The sequence below is a fragment of the Petaurus breviceps genome, unplaced genomic scaffold (assembly GCF_028583685.1).
Source record: "Petaurus breviceps papuanus isolate PSGF00001 unplaced genomic scaffold, PetGlider_PUasm1.0 446, whole genome shotgun sequence".
Classification (NCBI taxonomy): Eukaryota; Metazoa; Chordata; class Mammalia; order Diprotodontia; family Petauridae; genus Petaurus; species Petaurus breviceps.
The window spans coordinates 3559704-3576452 of NW_027186338.1; the positions used below are offsets into that span (position 1 = coordinate 3559704).

Sequence of the window (16749 nt, forward strand, 5' to 3'; positions counted from 1 at the left end):
GAGAAAAAGTACCTAAGAAAAGGATGTGAGGTCACTTGTCAAAGTCACAGATGTCCAGACAAGTGTGAATTCCTATAGTATAATCTAGGAAGGGGAGTGCTAGGAAGATAAATTATAAGGGAGAGATGAGATTGGCAGATAGTGTCAAGTGAATGAGGGAAGGGTCTTTCAGAACACCCCAATGGTCTCTGAGTCAATTCCAGTGTCCCAGTTACACTCCTGGTTGAGTAATTCTTCTCTGCCTAAGTCAGCAGGGCCTGTCCCCTTTCACCCAGGCTCAGAGTACTCTTTGATATCAAGAGTTTGGTACAGGAGGTTCCTAATGGGACTCCAAACATTACTGAAATGTATTCTCCTTTAGAGCTAGCTTACCAAATACACACACATACAATTACTTCATAGGCACACCTAGTTTTGTTTTGTTTTGACCCAAAATCAGAGTCATGGAATCATCCATTTAGAGGCTCTCAGGTCTAACCCTTCATTTTGCAGAAAAAGGAAACTAAGGCCCAGAGATATCATGTGAATTGCCCAAGATCATTCACAGTCAGTGAGATTCAAACCCTGGTCTTCTGACTGCAAATTTAGCATGCTTTCCCACTGGACCACATTGCCTATAAGAATCTGAGATTCTCAGAGTTCAAAGGATGGTAAATTTGGAGTTGACGTTGGAGGGGGCCTCATGGGTTACCTAGTCCAACTGTCTCCTTTTACAGGTGAGGTGAAACTCAGTTTCCTCAGAAAGAAAACATGGCCAAGGTCCCACCACTAGGAAGCAATAGAGTGGGAATTCAGACTCATAACTATTTATGTGCCGTCTTCTTCCATTGGAAAATTAGCCCCTTGAGGGCAGAGACAATTTGCACTTTGATCTTTGAATCCCCAGAAACCATCACAGTGCTTGCTGCCCCTCAGTGGGTGATTAATAATGCTTCCTAAGCTGAATTAACATTGATCATGGGAAGGCCCTCTCCACCAAGGCTCTAAGGAGCCTCACAGTACTCCTCTGAGAAGGTGGTGCTATAGGAATTCTCATCCCCATTGTATAGATGAAAAGGCCAAAGCTCAGAGAGGTGAGCTTTGCTTGCCCATGCCAGGTCTCCCAGCCAGGAAATGTCACCGGTGGGAAGGGAGTACAGGTCTTCCTGACTCTAGGGCCAGCTCCTTATCTCCTTATACCATACAGCCTCTTAGAAGGAGACCCCACCAGAAGTACAAGGCAACTCCGGGACATTCCAAGGTCCCTGCTACCCCCTCCCACCCAGGCCCATCCAAGAAAAGTTGGCAGAACAATGAGTTAAGGTTGTTCCCAGCAAGAATCCAGGGGAACACGGTGCTTTCCCCCTCCCTGCTCCAAACCCCTTTATCAGCTCAGACAAATAAACAAGGCATGCTGCACAGGAAAGGTACCAGTCCCTGGGGCTGGGGGTGAGTAGCAGCCCCCTGCATCACCCCCAAGGTCAGGCCAGGCCTCCAGGAGGGGAAGACCTTAGGGAGCTCCTCGAGAACCCTCTGGGGTTCTTGGAGCCCAACCCTGGGTCCAGATGGACATAAATGGGAGGTGAGAGCAGAGGAATGAGCCAGGGGGGAGGTGAGCTGGTCAGCAGCTGCCCGAGCTGACTGGAAGGTGGTGATAGCAAGGGCAGGCAGCGTGAGAGCCGGCCCTGCCTCATTGTTTTCTCTGGGAGGCTTGGCCCAAAGAATTTCCAGAAGGTTCATTTAAGTATCCAGCTTTTTTTATTAGCCCTTGGCTCTGTGACAGCAATGTCCCTGGGGCAAGACAAGTCAGCTGCTCTCAGGCTGGGGGTCTGGGCTGGCTAGTACCCCGTGGTGTGGTGTTGGGGCAACAAGGGGAAAGAAGCAGAAAGGGGGCTGTGCATCAGGTGAGGGCAGCTGGCTGCCTGAGGTGGAGAGGGGCCTGGGAATCCCCCACCAGGGTCCACATCAGGAACTCCGGTTTGACATTTGCTCTCACAGCTTCTTCCTGGCTACGGGAGAACAGACTTTACAAGACCGCTGCTCCAATTTGAAAAATATCTGGTCCCTTTCATTCCCTCCTCCATTCCTCCCCCCCCCCCAGAGGAATCCAGGCTGGGGGGAGGAGGGGGAGGAGGATGAGGGAGATTCCTTTGGACTCCTGACCAGTTCGGAATCCTTGCCGGTCCCTTCCCCCCCAGCAGCTGTAGTACTGCGAAATATCTCCTGGAAAAGCAGTGACCTCAACAGGAGGGACAGACTGTCTGCCTGAGCCTGGCCAGCAGCATTATGGGTAGAGAAAACCCAGCTGCTTGGGGCACTCATCCCTAATGGGGACTGAGGGGCCCAATAATCAACAAGCATCAGGAAGAAGCTGGGTGGCATAATGGTTAGTGTGCTGCACTTGAAGTCAGGAAGATCTGAACTTGAATCCTGCTTCAAACACTGAGTAGGTAGTAGGCCCTGGGCAAACTGCTTAACCTGTCTCAGCCTCAGTTTCCTTTTTCTGTAAAATGAGGATAATAATAACCCTGCTTCTCATGGCTCTGGTGAGGGTCAAATGAAATATTATCCACCCAGTGCTTTGTCAACCTCAAAGCACTACAGAAATGTTATTATTTCTATTAGTTATTTTACCAGTGTTGAGCACTGGGGATACAAGAACCCTCTCAAAAAAGCCCCTGCCCTCAAGGAGCTTATGCTCTGTGGTGCAGCACGGCAGAGTGAAAGGAGTCCTAGGCTTAAAGACAAAGCAGCCCTTAACTCCCAGTTCTTCTCAAGACTGCCTGGGTAATGGAGGGCAAGAGAGACGATCTTGGTCCCCTCATCTGCAAAATCAAGGTTTGGGATGAGAATAAAACTCTCTGAGGATCTTGGCTCTCTGTCTTTGGGGAATTCACATGTGCTCAAGGTGTGACCCTCAGGCAAGCTGGCCTCTCCCTGCCTCAGTTTCCTTATAGGTAAGACTTGTTCATCTCAGATTAGATCCCAAAGGGCCCTCTCTACTCTGACAGTCTGGCTCTGACCGTCCCTAAATTGAGGGGTGGGTTACAGTGAAGGAAGGAGCAGGTCCCTCTCTAGCAGGGTGAGGAGTTTAGGATTATCTCCTAAGGGGGATCTGGGAGCTGGGATCAGGGGCTTGTATGCAGGTCTTTTCTCCCTATGGGAAAAATAACTGCTTGGTAACTATTTAAAATTCTTGCTAAATTTTAATACTAATTGTGTGTCTAAGTGTCTGTGTCTGTGTATTTAAAATCAGTCTTCTGTAGTGTAGAGATCAATGGATCTGGGGGACATCTGACTTCTTAAGGAGTTGGTCAACAAATTTTTACTATGTGCCAGGCTTTGTGTTGAGCTCCGAGGATCTAAAGGAAGGCAAAACCACCATCCTGCCCTCAGGGAACTCACAGTCTAATGGGGCACAACATGCACAGACAGATACACGGCAGATAAATTGGAGATAATCTATGAGGGAAGGTGTTAGCCACGGGGAAGGCACCAGCAATGGGGAAGGGGCAGAGGAGAGCTCAGGAAAGGACTCTTGCCAAAAGTGGCATTTGAACTGAGTCCTGAAAGAAGGTGGAAGGTAAAGAGGATGCGTGGGGAGCCTTCCAGGTGTGGGGGACTGATGGAGAAAGGCAGAGGGTCAGGAGATGGAGTGTAGTGTTTGAGGAACTCAAAAAGGCCAGCGCCAGTGAGTAACAGAATGTGTGCAGGGTAATAAATCCAGAAGAAGGGAAGAGTAGGAAGAACCTAGACTGGGACGATCATTTTAAATGCCAAGCAGGAGACTTTACATTTGGTCCTGGATGTACTAGGGCCACTGAAGCTTATTGGGACGGGCAGGTTCTCATCTCTGCTTTAGAGGAATCCCTTGTCAGCTAAGTAAAGGACGGAATGGAGTGGGGAGACCCATCACAAGCTATTACAATAGTCCAGACAACAGATGGTGAATAGCTAAACTGGGGGAAGGGGGTGGCTCTGTTAGTGGACAGAAAAGGACATACATGAGAGATGTTGCAAAGTCAGAAATGACAAGATTTGACAATAGATTTGCTATGAGGGGAGAGAGAAAGTGAAGAATCCAGAATGGAACCAAGGTTGGAAGCTTGGGTGAATGGGAGGAAGGGAGTGACATTAAAAATAATAAGAAAGTTGAGGAGAGGTCTGGGGGGAAAGTTTTGGACACGTTTAGGGGTTTTCCAATAATAAAAGCTCCAAATGAACCAATGGTGTGTTCGGTTTTGGACACATGGAGTGTGTTATGTCTATGGCATATCCAGTTGGAGACGTCCAACAGGTGGTTGGAGATGAGAGATTGGAGGCCAATAGAGAGAAAGGGTCTGGATAGACAAATATGGGAATCATCTGTATAGAGATGTTCCTTGAACCTATGGGAGCTGATGAGATTGCCAAGGGAGAGAGTAGAGAGGGAGAAGATAAGATCTAGGACAGAGCCTGGAGAGACAGTCATTGTTAGTGGGTATGATGTGTATGAAAATCCAGCAAAGCTCTGCAGAGGCTGCCCCAGAGGGATGAGAGCAGTGTCACGAAAACCTGGAGAGAAGTGTTCACCAAGGGGAAGAGGCTGATCAGCAGGTCAGACACTCCTGACCCATTCTCTGCATGAAAGTTTGGTCTACTTGAGTGCTTGGATGTGGTTGGGTGAGACTCATCCACTCTCCTTTCTCTGATCTCCCTTTATGACCAATGGTAGGTCTTTGTGAGATGGATGGGCAGGGCTCTGGGGCAGCCTGGAAGAAAGCTGAACCACAGGGAAGAAAACTGTAGGGATAGAATCTATGTGACCTTTGCCTCACATCTCTGACTTGCTTCACCAGAGGCTGCAGAGGAAGCAGAGAGACAGTCTGTATCAGGGAGGAGGCCACAGAAGCTTTGACCAGAAGGATCCATAGGCATCTCTAAGTTCAACCCCCTTGTTTTATAATCAACCAGTCAAGAAGCAGATGAGCAAAGGGAAAGTGATTTGTTCAAAATCACATAGACTGGAAGTAGCAGAGGCAAGATTAGAACCAAGGTCTCTGGTTCCAAATCCAGCATTCTCTCCAAGTATCTTGTAAACTATTTGGGGAGATGGAACAGCCACATACATTACCAGGCCTGAAAAATATTTCCCAGGCAACATAATGATGGGTGGGGAGATGGAAGGGAGAAATGAAGGAAGATTGAAGAGGAAGGGAGGAGAGAGAATAGGGGATAGGAGGGGGAAGGGGAAGGCTACCATCCCAGGAGCCGCCACCCTTCTCTGTCACCTCTCAGTTCTTCAACCTGCCCCTCTTCCCTCCCAGTCCCCATGCCTCCAACACAATCTTTCCCGGCACAGTCTACAGCCCGAGCAGACACATGCGTGGAATGGGTCCAGCTGGGCATACATGCTCTTAATCTGACAACCATGAAGGCTGGGCAGCTGGGTTGATAAGTGTGCATTGCTGTCTTTCCATCTGCCCCCCACCCCCACCCCCTTGCCCTGCCCTGCACTGCACGGATGGTGGTTTGACACTGTAGAGTCTTGCACGGACAGGAGGCTAGAAATGAGAGAGTTCACGTGTACGTGTAAGAAACCTCTCTGTCACTGTCTGTCTCTCTCTCCCTTTCCCCGTCTGTCTCTCTTTGCCTCTGTCTCTCTGTCTCTGTCTCTCTCTTTCTCACTATCTCTCTGTCTCACTGTCTGTCTCAGGTCTTGAAATGGACTTCAAAGGCCACCAAATTCAGCTTGTTCTAGAATATGATTCTCTTCTACCCCTGACAAGTGGTCATCCAGCCTCCAACTTTTGGTGACCTCCAAGGACATGGAACTCCCTCCCTCTTATGGCTCACTACATTTATGAATGGCCCTGTTAGGAAACCATCTCGGTGGCACAGTGGAGAGAGCTCTGGATTTGGAGTCAGGAAGACTCATTTTCCTGAGTTCAAATCTGGCCTAAGTCTCTAGTTGTGTGACCCTGGACAAGTCACACCTCTTTGCCTCAGTTTCCTAATCTGTAAAATGAGCTCGAGAAGGAAATGGCAAACAAAGCCAGTATCTTTTCCAAGAAAACTTCACAGAGAATCAGACATGACTGGACAACAACAATTGTTAAGAAGGTTTTTTTCCTTAATTTATATTTAAACCTGCCTCTTTGCAGTCCTTACCTGATGCTCTGAGTTTTCTGCCCACTGGAGCTTAACAAATTTAACTCCCTCTTCTGCATAAGACCTCTTCAATTACATGAACATGTTGACCATGACCCCCCTGAATCTTCCCTTCTCCAGGCTAAACATCCTCAGATCCTTGGACCCAACCTCAAATGGAATGATTCTGAGGCCCTTCACTCGGCTCCCCTATTCTGGAGCCTCTCCAGTCAGCTTATCAATATCCCAGAACTGTACACAATTCTCCAGGGCAGAGTACAACAGTAACATTATCTCCCTAACTCTGCAAACTGTAGCTTTCTTAATTTGACCTAATATCACATTAGCTTTGGTGGGTGCCACATCACACTGTTGGCTCATTTGAGGTTTTTATTATTGGAAAACTCCTAAACCTTTTGAGGATAAAGCACTGTTGAGATCTGCCTCCTTATGATTATACTTGAGAAGTTGATTTTTTGAACCCAAGTGTAAAAATTTACATTTATCTCTATTAATGATCATTATTTAATTTTTAAGACTTAATAGTTGTCAATAATAATATTAATAATAACAGTTATCATTAATGCGAGTGCCTAGGATTAATAATGATAATTGATAGTACTACTCTGAGACAACATACTTTGTTTTATAGCAGGGACTCTAAATGCAGAGATATTTAGGAAAAGGAAGGGCTCTCTCATAGTCTTTAAATTAGAACTCAAAATTCAATTCAACATGTTTGAACACCTACTTTGTGTAGAGCCTGGTTAGTCCCAGGAGACAAAGATGAAAAGAATTACAACTCCTGCCCTCAAGGAATTTGGCTTTTTGGGACAGTGGGTAAAACAGGAACACAAACAATGCTAATACAAAATCAGAAAGTATTTAGTGGAATGTACTGACTTGGGAGGTAATGAGTTTCTCATTGCTGGATAACATACCAGCCACTTGCCTGGGACGTCATAGAGGGGAATCTTTTGCAGATCTAAACTGTATGGACTAGACAACCTCTGTGAGGCCTCCCAACTCTGAGATTCTGTATTTCTCTAAGGTTCATAATCAGGGGTCCATGAGCTTTTTTTCCCCTTTTGTTAGATAACTGTATTTCAATATTGTTAGTTTCCTTTGTAATCTTATGTATTTTATGCATTAAAAAATACTATTCTAAGAATGGGGTCCATTGGCTTTACTAGACAAAGGGGTTCAGGATGCAAAAAAAGAGGTTCACACACACACATTATAAGGGTATAGGAGAGGTCAGACAGCCTGCTCTGAAGAAACATTCAAAGAGAGAGATACATTCCTTATTCTCATCTACCAACTTGACTGCACAAAGAGCCAGGCTTTGGTTGTACTGAGCTTGGGGCTAGAAGTCATTCAGGGTTTCCAAGTCACTGTCCAACTATCCGACTTCTGGGGAAGAGAGAGGATTCCCCTTACCTAATTCCCTAGATGTTTAAGGGGGACCAATGACAAGTGTTTGTGAATTGAGAAACAATCCTTGCCCTACACAACAACACCAGAGCAAGGGTTGGTTGTCAAAGCACCACCTTTGAGGATTTCTAGTCCAACCCAGACAGGAGCAAAAATGGCCTAAAACATCCCTGGCCGATAGCCATCCAAGCCTTGTTTGAAGAACTCCAGCCAGGAGGGATGCACCGTCTTCTATGTAGCAGCTGATCCCACTTTTGGACAGCTCTCATGGTTAGGATTAAAATGTAAGTGTAAGAGTTTTGAAATGTAGAAGGGAAGGCAAAGGTGTTTCCCCAAGAACAGCTGTGATGATGCTTAATTTGCAAATCATACTCCCTGAATGAAAGGACAAATGATAAAAGGGATATGATGAACCAAGTCAGAGAGAGTGAAGAACCAAGACAGAGAGACTGGAGAGGAAGGGACGCTTGTGTAATGTGATGATAGAGTATATTATGGAGAGCTAAGTGAAGAAAGTCCTAGATTGGTCCTCAGAGGACCTGAGTTCTGCCATGTAACTCCTTCTCTGACCTTGGGTAACTCATTTACACTCTCTGGGCCTCAGTTTCCTCATCTGTAAAATGAAGGAAGTTGACTGGATGCCTTTCCTCTGCTGGTGTTCTTGAGCTTATCCTGTCCATATCAGATTTGTACAGAGCTCCTTGAGAGCAAAGTCTGATATTTATTTTTCTTTGTATCCTAAGTACTGGTATAACATATTGCCTGGTACACAGTAGGCACTTAATAAATGCTTATTGACTAACTTTCTTTGTGATCACAGGATCACAGCAAAAGGGACTTCAGGGTCAGTCAATCAGCATTTATTAAGCACCTACTCTGTGTTAGATACTTAACCTCTCTGGGCCTCAGTTTGTCCATCTGTAAAATGAGCAGCTTCGATCCAAAGACCTTCAACGTCCCTTCCTTAAAGCTATGACCCCATGAGTAGAGGGGTAAGGATGTAAAGGAGCTTTTCTTAGAAAACTGTGGCTCAGACAGGGAAAAGGGAACCAAAAGCCTTAGGAAAATCAGGTTAGGAGAGGAAGCTGCGAGATGTGTACAGAACCCACTAAGTGACCTAACTCACTTCCCCTCTCGGCCCCAGTTTCCTCATCTGTAAGAAGAGGGGGTTGGCCTCTTGGCCTCTTGGGAGGTTGGACTTGGAGCTCCCTTTAGCTCCAAATCCTCTAACCTTGTGATAACTCCAAGTGTAGGAACTGGGGAATGGCCTCCATTGGCAGCAGCCACATGCACCAGAAGCCAGACGGGGTGTCCTAAAACGCTAATCCAGGGCAGCGGTGGGCTGAGGAGCCCAGGGCCAGGATCCAAAGAGTATTTCTTCCCAGCCACTGGGTGTCCTTGCCATTCTGGGTTTCCAGAGTGGAGGGCAAGCTGCCAGCTCTTGAAGGGATGGCCATGTGATGAGAAGGGAGGAAGAAAAGACTAGCTTAGGAAGAGTGACCTGGAGCTGGTCACTCTGGGGGCCTGGGCACCTGGAGACTTTGAGTCAAGAAAATCTGGGTTCAGATTCTGCCTCCAATACTTCCTCACTGTGTGACCTAACAGCAATGTGACATCTCCTCTTTCTGCTTTCTTCCCCTGCCAAATGGACACAAGAATTCAGGTACCTGCTCCACAGGGTGGCTGTGAGGCTTTAATGACAGGAGAGATAGAAACCACTCTGTAACCCTTAAGGTCCTATATCGATGTCAGTTACCGTCATCATCACTTTCATTATTATTAGTCTTGCCTTTTCCCTTGGACAGGAATTTTGGGGCACTTCTCTCTGGGCTTTGGACTCCTCATTTTTAAAGAGAGATCTGGGAGATCACCTGGTACTTTGGAAAGTATGTGAGCCTCATAATCAGCAGACCTGAGTTGTACTCCCAACTCCATCACCAACTCCCCGTTTTACCTCAGCCTAGGAAAGTCAGTGACCTCACTTTCCTCATCCATAAAATGAGGATAATCCCTAAGGCCCCTGCCAACTGTAACATCCTATGATGCTCTGATCGCCCCCACCCTTGCTGAGAGGACTCGGGGATTCCCTTCAAGCAGAAAAATAGAACTTTTACTTTAATAAACCCTTAGCGGGGATGGGAGGATGGAGGGGGGAGTGGGGAGGAAAGCTGCTCTGTTCCTTTGCAGAGAGAGAAACTCTGAGCTTGCCAATTTTATTTCCAAACATGATTGTTAGTAAATCCCCCAGGTCTGGAAGAAGCTTGATGGAGCTGATAATGCTGGGTCTGTGGGAAGACTGTGGGCCAGGATTCTGGAGAACTGGATTCCAAATCTGGCTCTACTGCTGAATTATCTCATGACCTTGAACAACCTACTTTGTTTCCCGAGGCTCAGTTTTTCCATCCAGTAAAATGGGTCTTTACTTTGGACAACCTCACAGATACAGTGGAAGAAATAAATGGGATGGAAGGGGCTTTTAAAAGGTTTAAATCAGTCACCATGTTCTGTGGACTCTACCTCTAAAATCTATTCCCCATCTGCCCCTTCTGTTTATATGATATTATATATGTGTATATAATATGTATATTTCATATAATATGAATTCCTCCCATAGAACGTAAGCTCTTTGAGGGCAAGGACTGTTTAATTGTTGTTATTGTGTCCTGTGTGCCTAACACAGTTCCTGGTATACAGTAGATACTTAATAAATACTATTTGGATTGAGCTGAATCCAACACTGAAGTTAATAAGATTATCACTAATAATAACAGCTGCTATTTGTATAAGCGCTTTAAGGTTTTGCCAAATGGTTTACATATACCATATTACTGGATCTTTTTTATCTTCAATGAAACAAGCTGCAATGGGAATGGGAATTTGAAGATCTTCCCTGCTCCTTAACAGACCTAAGGGGAAGTTTGAAGACCTCCCCTGCTTTGAAAGTAAACTCTTCCCCCAATAGGCTGAATGTAGGCACGTGGAGCCTGTGGTGGGAGGAGTTTGCTGAAGGGAAGCAGAGCCCACAGGAAGCTGGTCAGACTTAGCCAGATGGTGGGAGAGAGAGGTGCTCGGCAAGGAGCTAGAGAGGTTTGTGAGTAGATATTGATCTGGTATTGGTTTGTGGGAAGGCTGAAGGATGCTGTGGCTCTCAGCATTATTATGGCTTCTGAATATCTTTGGTACTATGATGGAATCAGCTTGATGGTTTTGGTATCTGTTTTCTGGTATCTGAATAAATACTTCAGTTCTATCCTCTATCTGTAGAGTTTAGTATATTTTGTGATCAAATGTCATGCAATACTTATAGTCACGGTCTTTATCATGATCGTGGGTGCTATAAATATTGCATTGGTACCACACAAGCCTAGCAAAGGTCCTTATTACCTCTTGCCTAGAATGTGGCACCAGCCTCTGGACCAGACCTCTCCCCAGCCCCATGGACTCTAGTCTCTTCCTCCTCCCTACAGGAAGCTGCCAGATTCGCGTTTTCAGTACATAGGTCTGATCACACCACTCCACTGCACATGTATGTATATGTGTATATGTGTGTATATATACACATGTATATACATACATATATGTGCATATGTGTAACTAAAAGATTTTTTTTAAACCATCAATAGCTCCCTGTTGCCTCCTAAAAAAGAATTCCAGGAGCTTCTCTCTACATTACAAGCAAATGGAATTAGTTTCTGTCTGCCCTTGCCCCCTAGCTCTCACACTCCACCATTTCTCATCTTCATGTCTTTGCACATGCTGTTCCCTAGAATGAGGAGCTCAGCAGTGAAATGGACAGAGCACTGGGCCTGGACACAGGAAGACCTGAGTTCAAAATGGGCCTCCAACACTTACTTATGGTGTGTGACTCTGGGAAAGTACTTAATCTATTTGCCTCAGTTTCCTCAACTGTAAAATGGGGATAATAACTGACCTGCCTTGAAGGGTATTGTAAGGATCACATGAAATAATGCTTATAAAGGGTTTCGCTTGGCACAGTGCCTAGGACATGGCAAGTGCTATGTAAATGCTTGTCCCCTTGGCCTAGAATGCCTTCCCCACATCTCCAACTGCTGAAATCCTACCCAATCTTTGAGGTCCATGTCCTCTAGAAAGCCTCTCCCTGGCTCCCTACTCCCCTGCCCTTCTGGGGTGTCTCCCATTACACTTTGCTGGCACTTTTCTTACCTACTTATCTCATTCTGCCATGTGTTTTATTCATGCAGGAGCCTTAGCTCTTCTAGTAAGGTTACAAGTGAGGGCAGGCAAAGGAACTTGACCTGAGATCTCACTGGGATAGTGAACCCCATCTCCTGATGTAGCTTTGTACCTTCTAGTCTTGTGGAGTTGTCTTGAGTAGGGGTGTCTAATTCTGACTAGCTAATCACACAGCCACCAGTAATATTCCCAAATTAAGATGGAATGGGGAAATATTTAGCCAAAGAAATTAAAATACTACAGGACACAGATAATATTAATATGTAGTTTTCTAAGTCAACATGCCCTCAGGGATCCTTATGTATAGTGGTTTGTTGGCCCCCATTTCTCTTGGAGTTTGACCCCACTGACCTGTTGCATGAAGAGGTTATTACTTACCCAAGGTCACACAGTTAATGCATGTCAAAGGCAGCATTCAAACAGGAGTCTTCTAGGTTTCCCCAATCTGCTTCCTCTCTGAGGGCAGGGACCCTGCTTTATTTCTCCCTAGCACCTAGCTCAGTGCATTGAACATACTAGGTTCCTTATGTGTTGGTTGAATTGAGTAAAAGCATTTTATATAATATTGGAAAGGACACCTCTCTCTCTTCCTTTCAGAAGTGGTGAACTACAGGCAAAGAATACTACATATGCAGGCCAATCCAGATGATGTGTTGGCTATTTTTGCTGACCTGCTTTTAAAAGTCCAAAGGATGGCTCACTTGGTAGGGGTGGGAATATATTTGGAAATTAATGTAATGTAAAAAAAGAAAGGGCATCAATAAATATAAGATCAAATGTTTCCAGAGCAAAGGGTTTCATACAAAGTAGTGGTATGAAGTGCTGATTGAAGTCTGAACCCATGAGGGTTCCCATTGGAGACTGGCGGAATGCTGCAGGGATGCCCCAGAACCACAGACACACAAAGGACATCTGCCCCTAGGTGGGACAATGCCAAGGGGAGCTGAGCCTGGCGGCTGGCATAGCCATCCCCAGGGAGCTGTTCAGTGATGATCTGACCCTGGTTCATCTTCCCCAGGAAAAAAAGCTGTTTTCTAAATATGGTCTCATTTATCATATTTTTAAAACTACTTCTCCTCCGACTGCCTCTATCCTTAAAATGATAATTTAGCTAAAAAATATGGTCATCCCAGGACCTTTCTCCTCAAGGGGTCTGTACCTCTCCAGGAAATCCCAGTGAATCACTGAGATTTGAACTAGAAGGGGGCTAAGAGATCACTAATCCAAACCCCTTGTTCTACAGGCAGGGAAACTAAGGCTGAGAAGTGAAGAAGCTTGCTTCCTAATTCCATTCAGTACCAGAGTAGAAATAACCCAGACTTCCTCTCTCAACTACACTACTACTCTCATGCCTCTAAAGTACCACTTTCCCCACCCACCCAGCTTTACCTTCACATCATGGAAGGCAGCAAAGTGTGAAAAGAGAAAGAGTGCTAGCAAAATTTTAGCAGCTTGGTGAGCCAGCGGCTAGTGTGTTGAACCTACAGTCAAGAAGACCTGAGTTCCAGGGAGGCTAGGTAGTGAAGTGAATAGAGCACCTGCACTGGAGTCAAGAGGACCCGAGTTCAACTCCAGCCTCAGATACTTAATTCTTAACTAGCTGTGTGACCTTGGGCAAGTTACTTAGCCCCAATGGCCCTGCCTTCCCCCCCCCCCAAAAAAAAAAGTTAAATAAAAGACCTCAGTTCAAATCCTGCCTCGGACACTTACTAGCCATGACCCTAGGAAAGTCAATGAATAACTGTCTGCTTCAGTTTTCTCATCTGTAAAATGGGATTAAACACACAAGGATCGCTGTGGGGAACAGATGAGGTAGCATTTGGAAGGCACTTTGAAAACCCTAAAGCTCTGTATGAATGTTAGCTAATTAATTAGCAAGGATTTTTTTTTTTTTTTATGACAGCAGGAGAGTATTTAGGAAATGTCTGTTTAAAACAAAGTAGCTGCCTATTTGGGAGCAGGGCCACTTGGAGTCAGAGGGTGGAGCAGTGGTAATAGAAGCCACAGCAGCAGCAGCAGCAGCAGTAGCAGCAGTAGTTGTAGTAGTAGTAGTAGTAGTAGTAGTAGTAGTAGTAGTAGTAGTAGTAGTAGTAGTAGTAGTAGTAGCAGCAGCAGCAGCAGCAGCTGCCTCCAGGTCAGAGTCACTATCAAGCTGGTAATAGGGACCACTCCCTAGTGAAGGATAGAGAAGAGCCCAAATGATCCAACACCCCAGCAGGGAAGTGCTCTCCGCTCACCCTACTTCCCTGGCAAAGTGTCTGCAAAGGGCAGGAGAGGGTGTCTATATTCTTTTCTGGCCTCTTCCCAAATCCTGAGCATTCCAATGAATGCTGTTACTCAGGATATTAAGTGGCCCAGATGTAGACAGTGGTGGCTAAGATGCCCCTGGTTGGAGGGGAGTCGCTCTAGAGAGACTGAGAGATCTGCACTTCTGAGACTGGTGCCTTCTGGCTCTGGCATTGGGGGATAGAGCAGGAGGATTGTCTCCCCCCAGCCCTTCCCTGGTACACTCACTCTAATCCAGCAGTATCACTGTAAGCAGACAAGACAATGCACTTTGCAGGTCATTGAAGGACAGCATTCCCTCCCTCTCTAGATGCCCCATCTTGTAATCTTTCTGCTTCTTCCTAGCTCTCTAGCTCCAACACCAACCAGCCCACACTCCCCAGGTTGGAGGTGGGGGGCGGGGGGGGGGAGGGACTGTATCCATTCAGACCCTGTGATAGGATTCTAGGCTCCCTCGACTTTCTCTCTACTCCTCCCCCACCCCCTCCTCCTCCTCCAACCCAAGGGAGCGCTTTTGAAGACAGGAATTTTCAGCTGCCAGGAAAGTGAAATATGAGGTCTAAAGTCAGAAGGCACCAAACTGCCCAGTCATAGGAATCTGTCTCTCTCTCCAGCTGCAAAGCAGTTCACTAGACAATGGCAGCCCTTGGCCCCAGGAGTTATGACTCATCAGCATTACCATTACCATCAACATCAACATCATTCATTCATCCCTGCAGCGCAAATTTATAAAGCACCTACTATGTGCCCAGAGACAGTAACAGGAGATGGAGAGCCAAAGAAAAAAAGGAAAGTCCCTGTCCTCAAGAAGCTTACATTCTAGTGGGAGGGGGGAGGTAGAAGAACATGTACATATATACAAGCATAAATTAAATTCAGAGTAAGGGTTGGGGAGACAGGAGGAAATGAAGGGGACTCAGGATAGGCCTTCTGTAGGTATTGTTGCTTGATCACGGCCCCAAGGGAGCTGAGAGGCAGGAATGAGACATTCCAGGCAAATCACCATCACCACCACCCAAAGTAGGCAAGCCCTCCCTCCTACTTGTGGGGGCAAAGGTCATTTCTCATCCCAGGCCCTCTTTCTTCCAATCCCCATCCCCATCTCCAGGCTGATGAGCAGACACGTCTTCTTAAGGGAAGACTAACCCCATGGATTGTGGGAGGGAAGGTTCAGAACTCCTACAGGCTGGTGAAGTCTAAGGGTAGAGGAAATACAGCTTCCCCCCAACCCCCGGAGGGACAGAGAGTAAAAAATCACCTCTGCCCCCTTCCCAACCCCCAAGAAGCCTCTGAGCTATGTCTGAAAGAGGGGGGGGGAGGATGAGGGGGGGAATTAGTTACAGGAGGCACAGCATTGAGTCCTAGGGTCTAGCTAGAGCTGGAAGACTTCTCAGAGGTCATCGAGTACAACGCTCACATTTTGCAGAGAAGGAAACTGAGGCTCAGGGAAATCGAACATTTCTGGTGAATCTTAAAGCGACATATACATATGCTGGCTTTTATTTGGTAACTCGCCTAAGGACTCATACTCGCAGGAAGCATCAGGGAGGCGGGATGCGAACCCAGGTCCATAGACTCCTGATCATCATGACGCTTTCTACAATGCCACGCTTCCTCGAGGGACTAGCCTTCCCCCCACTCCCACCTCCCGAACTCAGGCCCCTGAAGGGAGGCAGAGGAGCAAGGTCCCCCCTCCCAGCCGCCCCCAGCCCCAGCCTGCCGCGGGGATGGGTCCTACAGAGCAGGGATGAGCTGAGCGTGTGCGCGAGGCTTGTGAACGTGTATGCCATACCTGCTTCCTGAGCGCCTCGAAGGCGGCACTGATGGTATGCACCCGGGTCCTCTCCCGGGCGTTCGCCAGCAGCCTTCTAGTCTGCTGGATCGCTTTGATCTCCGAGGAGACGCCGGCACTTTCGCCCAGGCGTTTCCTAGGCGAAGCCGCTGAAGAATCTGGATTGTTATTGTAAATTACGTGTGAAATTGACGAGAAGGAACTCCCGGCCGGACGCGGCGGCGGCGGCTGCGGCTGCTGGGGCTGCGGCTGGGGCGCGGGAGGCGGCTGGGGCTGCGGCGCGGGCTGGCGAGGGGGCGGCGGGCACAACACGATCCGGGAACGCACGCTCTGGTCCCCGAAAGTCTGCGGCGTCTCTCGCGCGTCTCGGCTCCCCGGAGGAGCCGCCAGGCCCGGGGGCAGCGGCGGGGGCGACGGGGGCAGACCTCGGCCAAGCCCCGGGGGAAAGCAGCGTTTCCGCATGTCCAAGACCTCACCGCCCCGGGGGCCACCGCCGCAGCCTCTGTTGCTACGGTCCCCAGGTAGCAGCAGCAGCTCCGGGCTCTCCTCGGTCACAGCCGCCGCCACAGCCGCTCCCTTGGCCGGGGTCAGCCGCTCCGTGCGCTCCCTTAGTCCATTGGCCGCCGGCTCCGGCACTTTCAAGTCCGCCCTGAAACTTTTGTAGCCGTTCACGCGCCTCGGCCCCTCATGGGTCTTCCTCTTGAGTTTTTTGGGGCAGCTCACCTCCTTGATGCACAGGCTCGGCCACGGCCCCCCCTCGAGGGTCGGGAGGCTTTTCATGTTAGGCTCCTGCCAAGGGACAAGGTGAGGGCCAGGGGAGGGGGGACCGGGATCCTGTGCGGGGATCAGGGGACCTCTCGCCCGCACTGTCCCCCCCGGATCTCTCTTTTCTCCCACCTCTCTCTCTCTCTCTC

General features: G+C 47.7%; 1 protein-coding gene across 3 annotated transcripts in view; it reads right to left on the reverse strand.

Moving 5' to 3' along the window:
- The window catches only part of ATOH8 (atonal bHLH transcription factor 8), a 41996-nt gene extending 25253 nt beyond the window's left edge, over positions 1-16743 (reverse strand). For all 3 annotated transcript variants that reach the window (XM_069101076.1, XM_069101075.1, XM_069101074.1), the window contains exon 1: positions 15836-16743. In XM_069101076.1, the coding sequence (XP_068957177.1) occupies positions 15836-16615 (780 nt within the window). In that variant the 5' untranslated portion in view covers positions 16616-16743. The remainder of the gene's footprint in view (positions 1-15835) is intronic.
- Between the last annotated feature and the right edge of the window lie 6 nt (positions 16744-16749).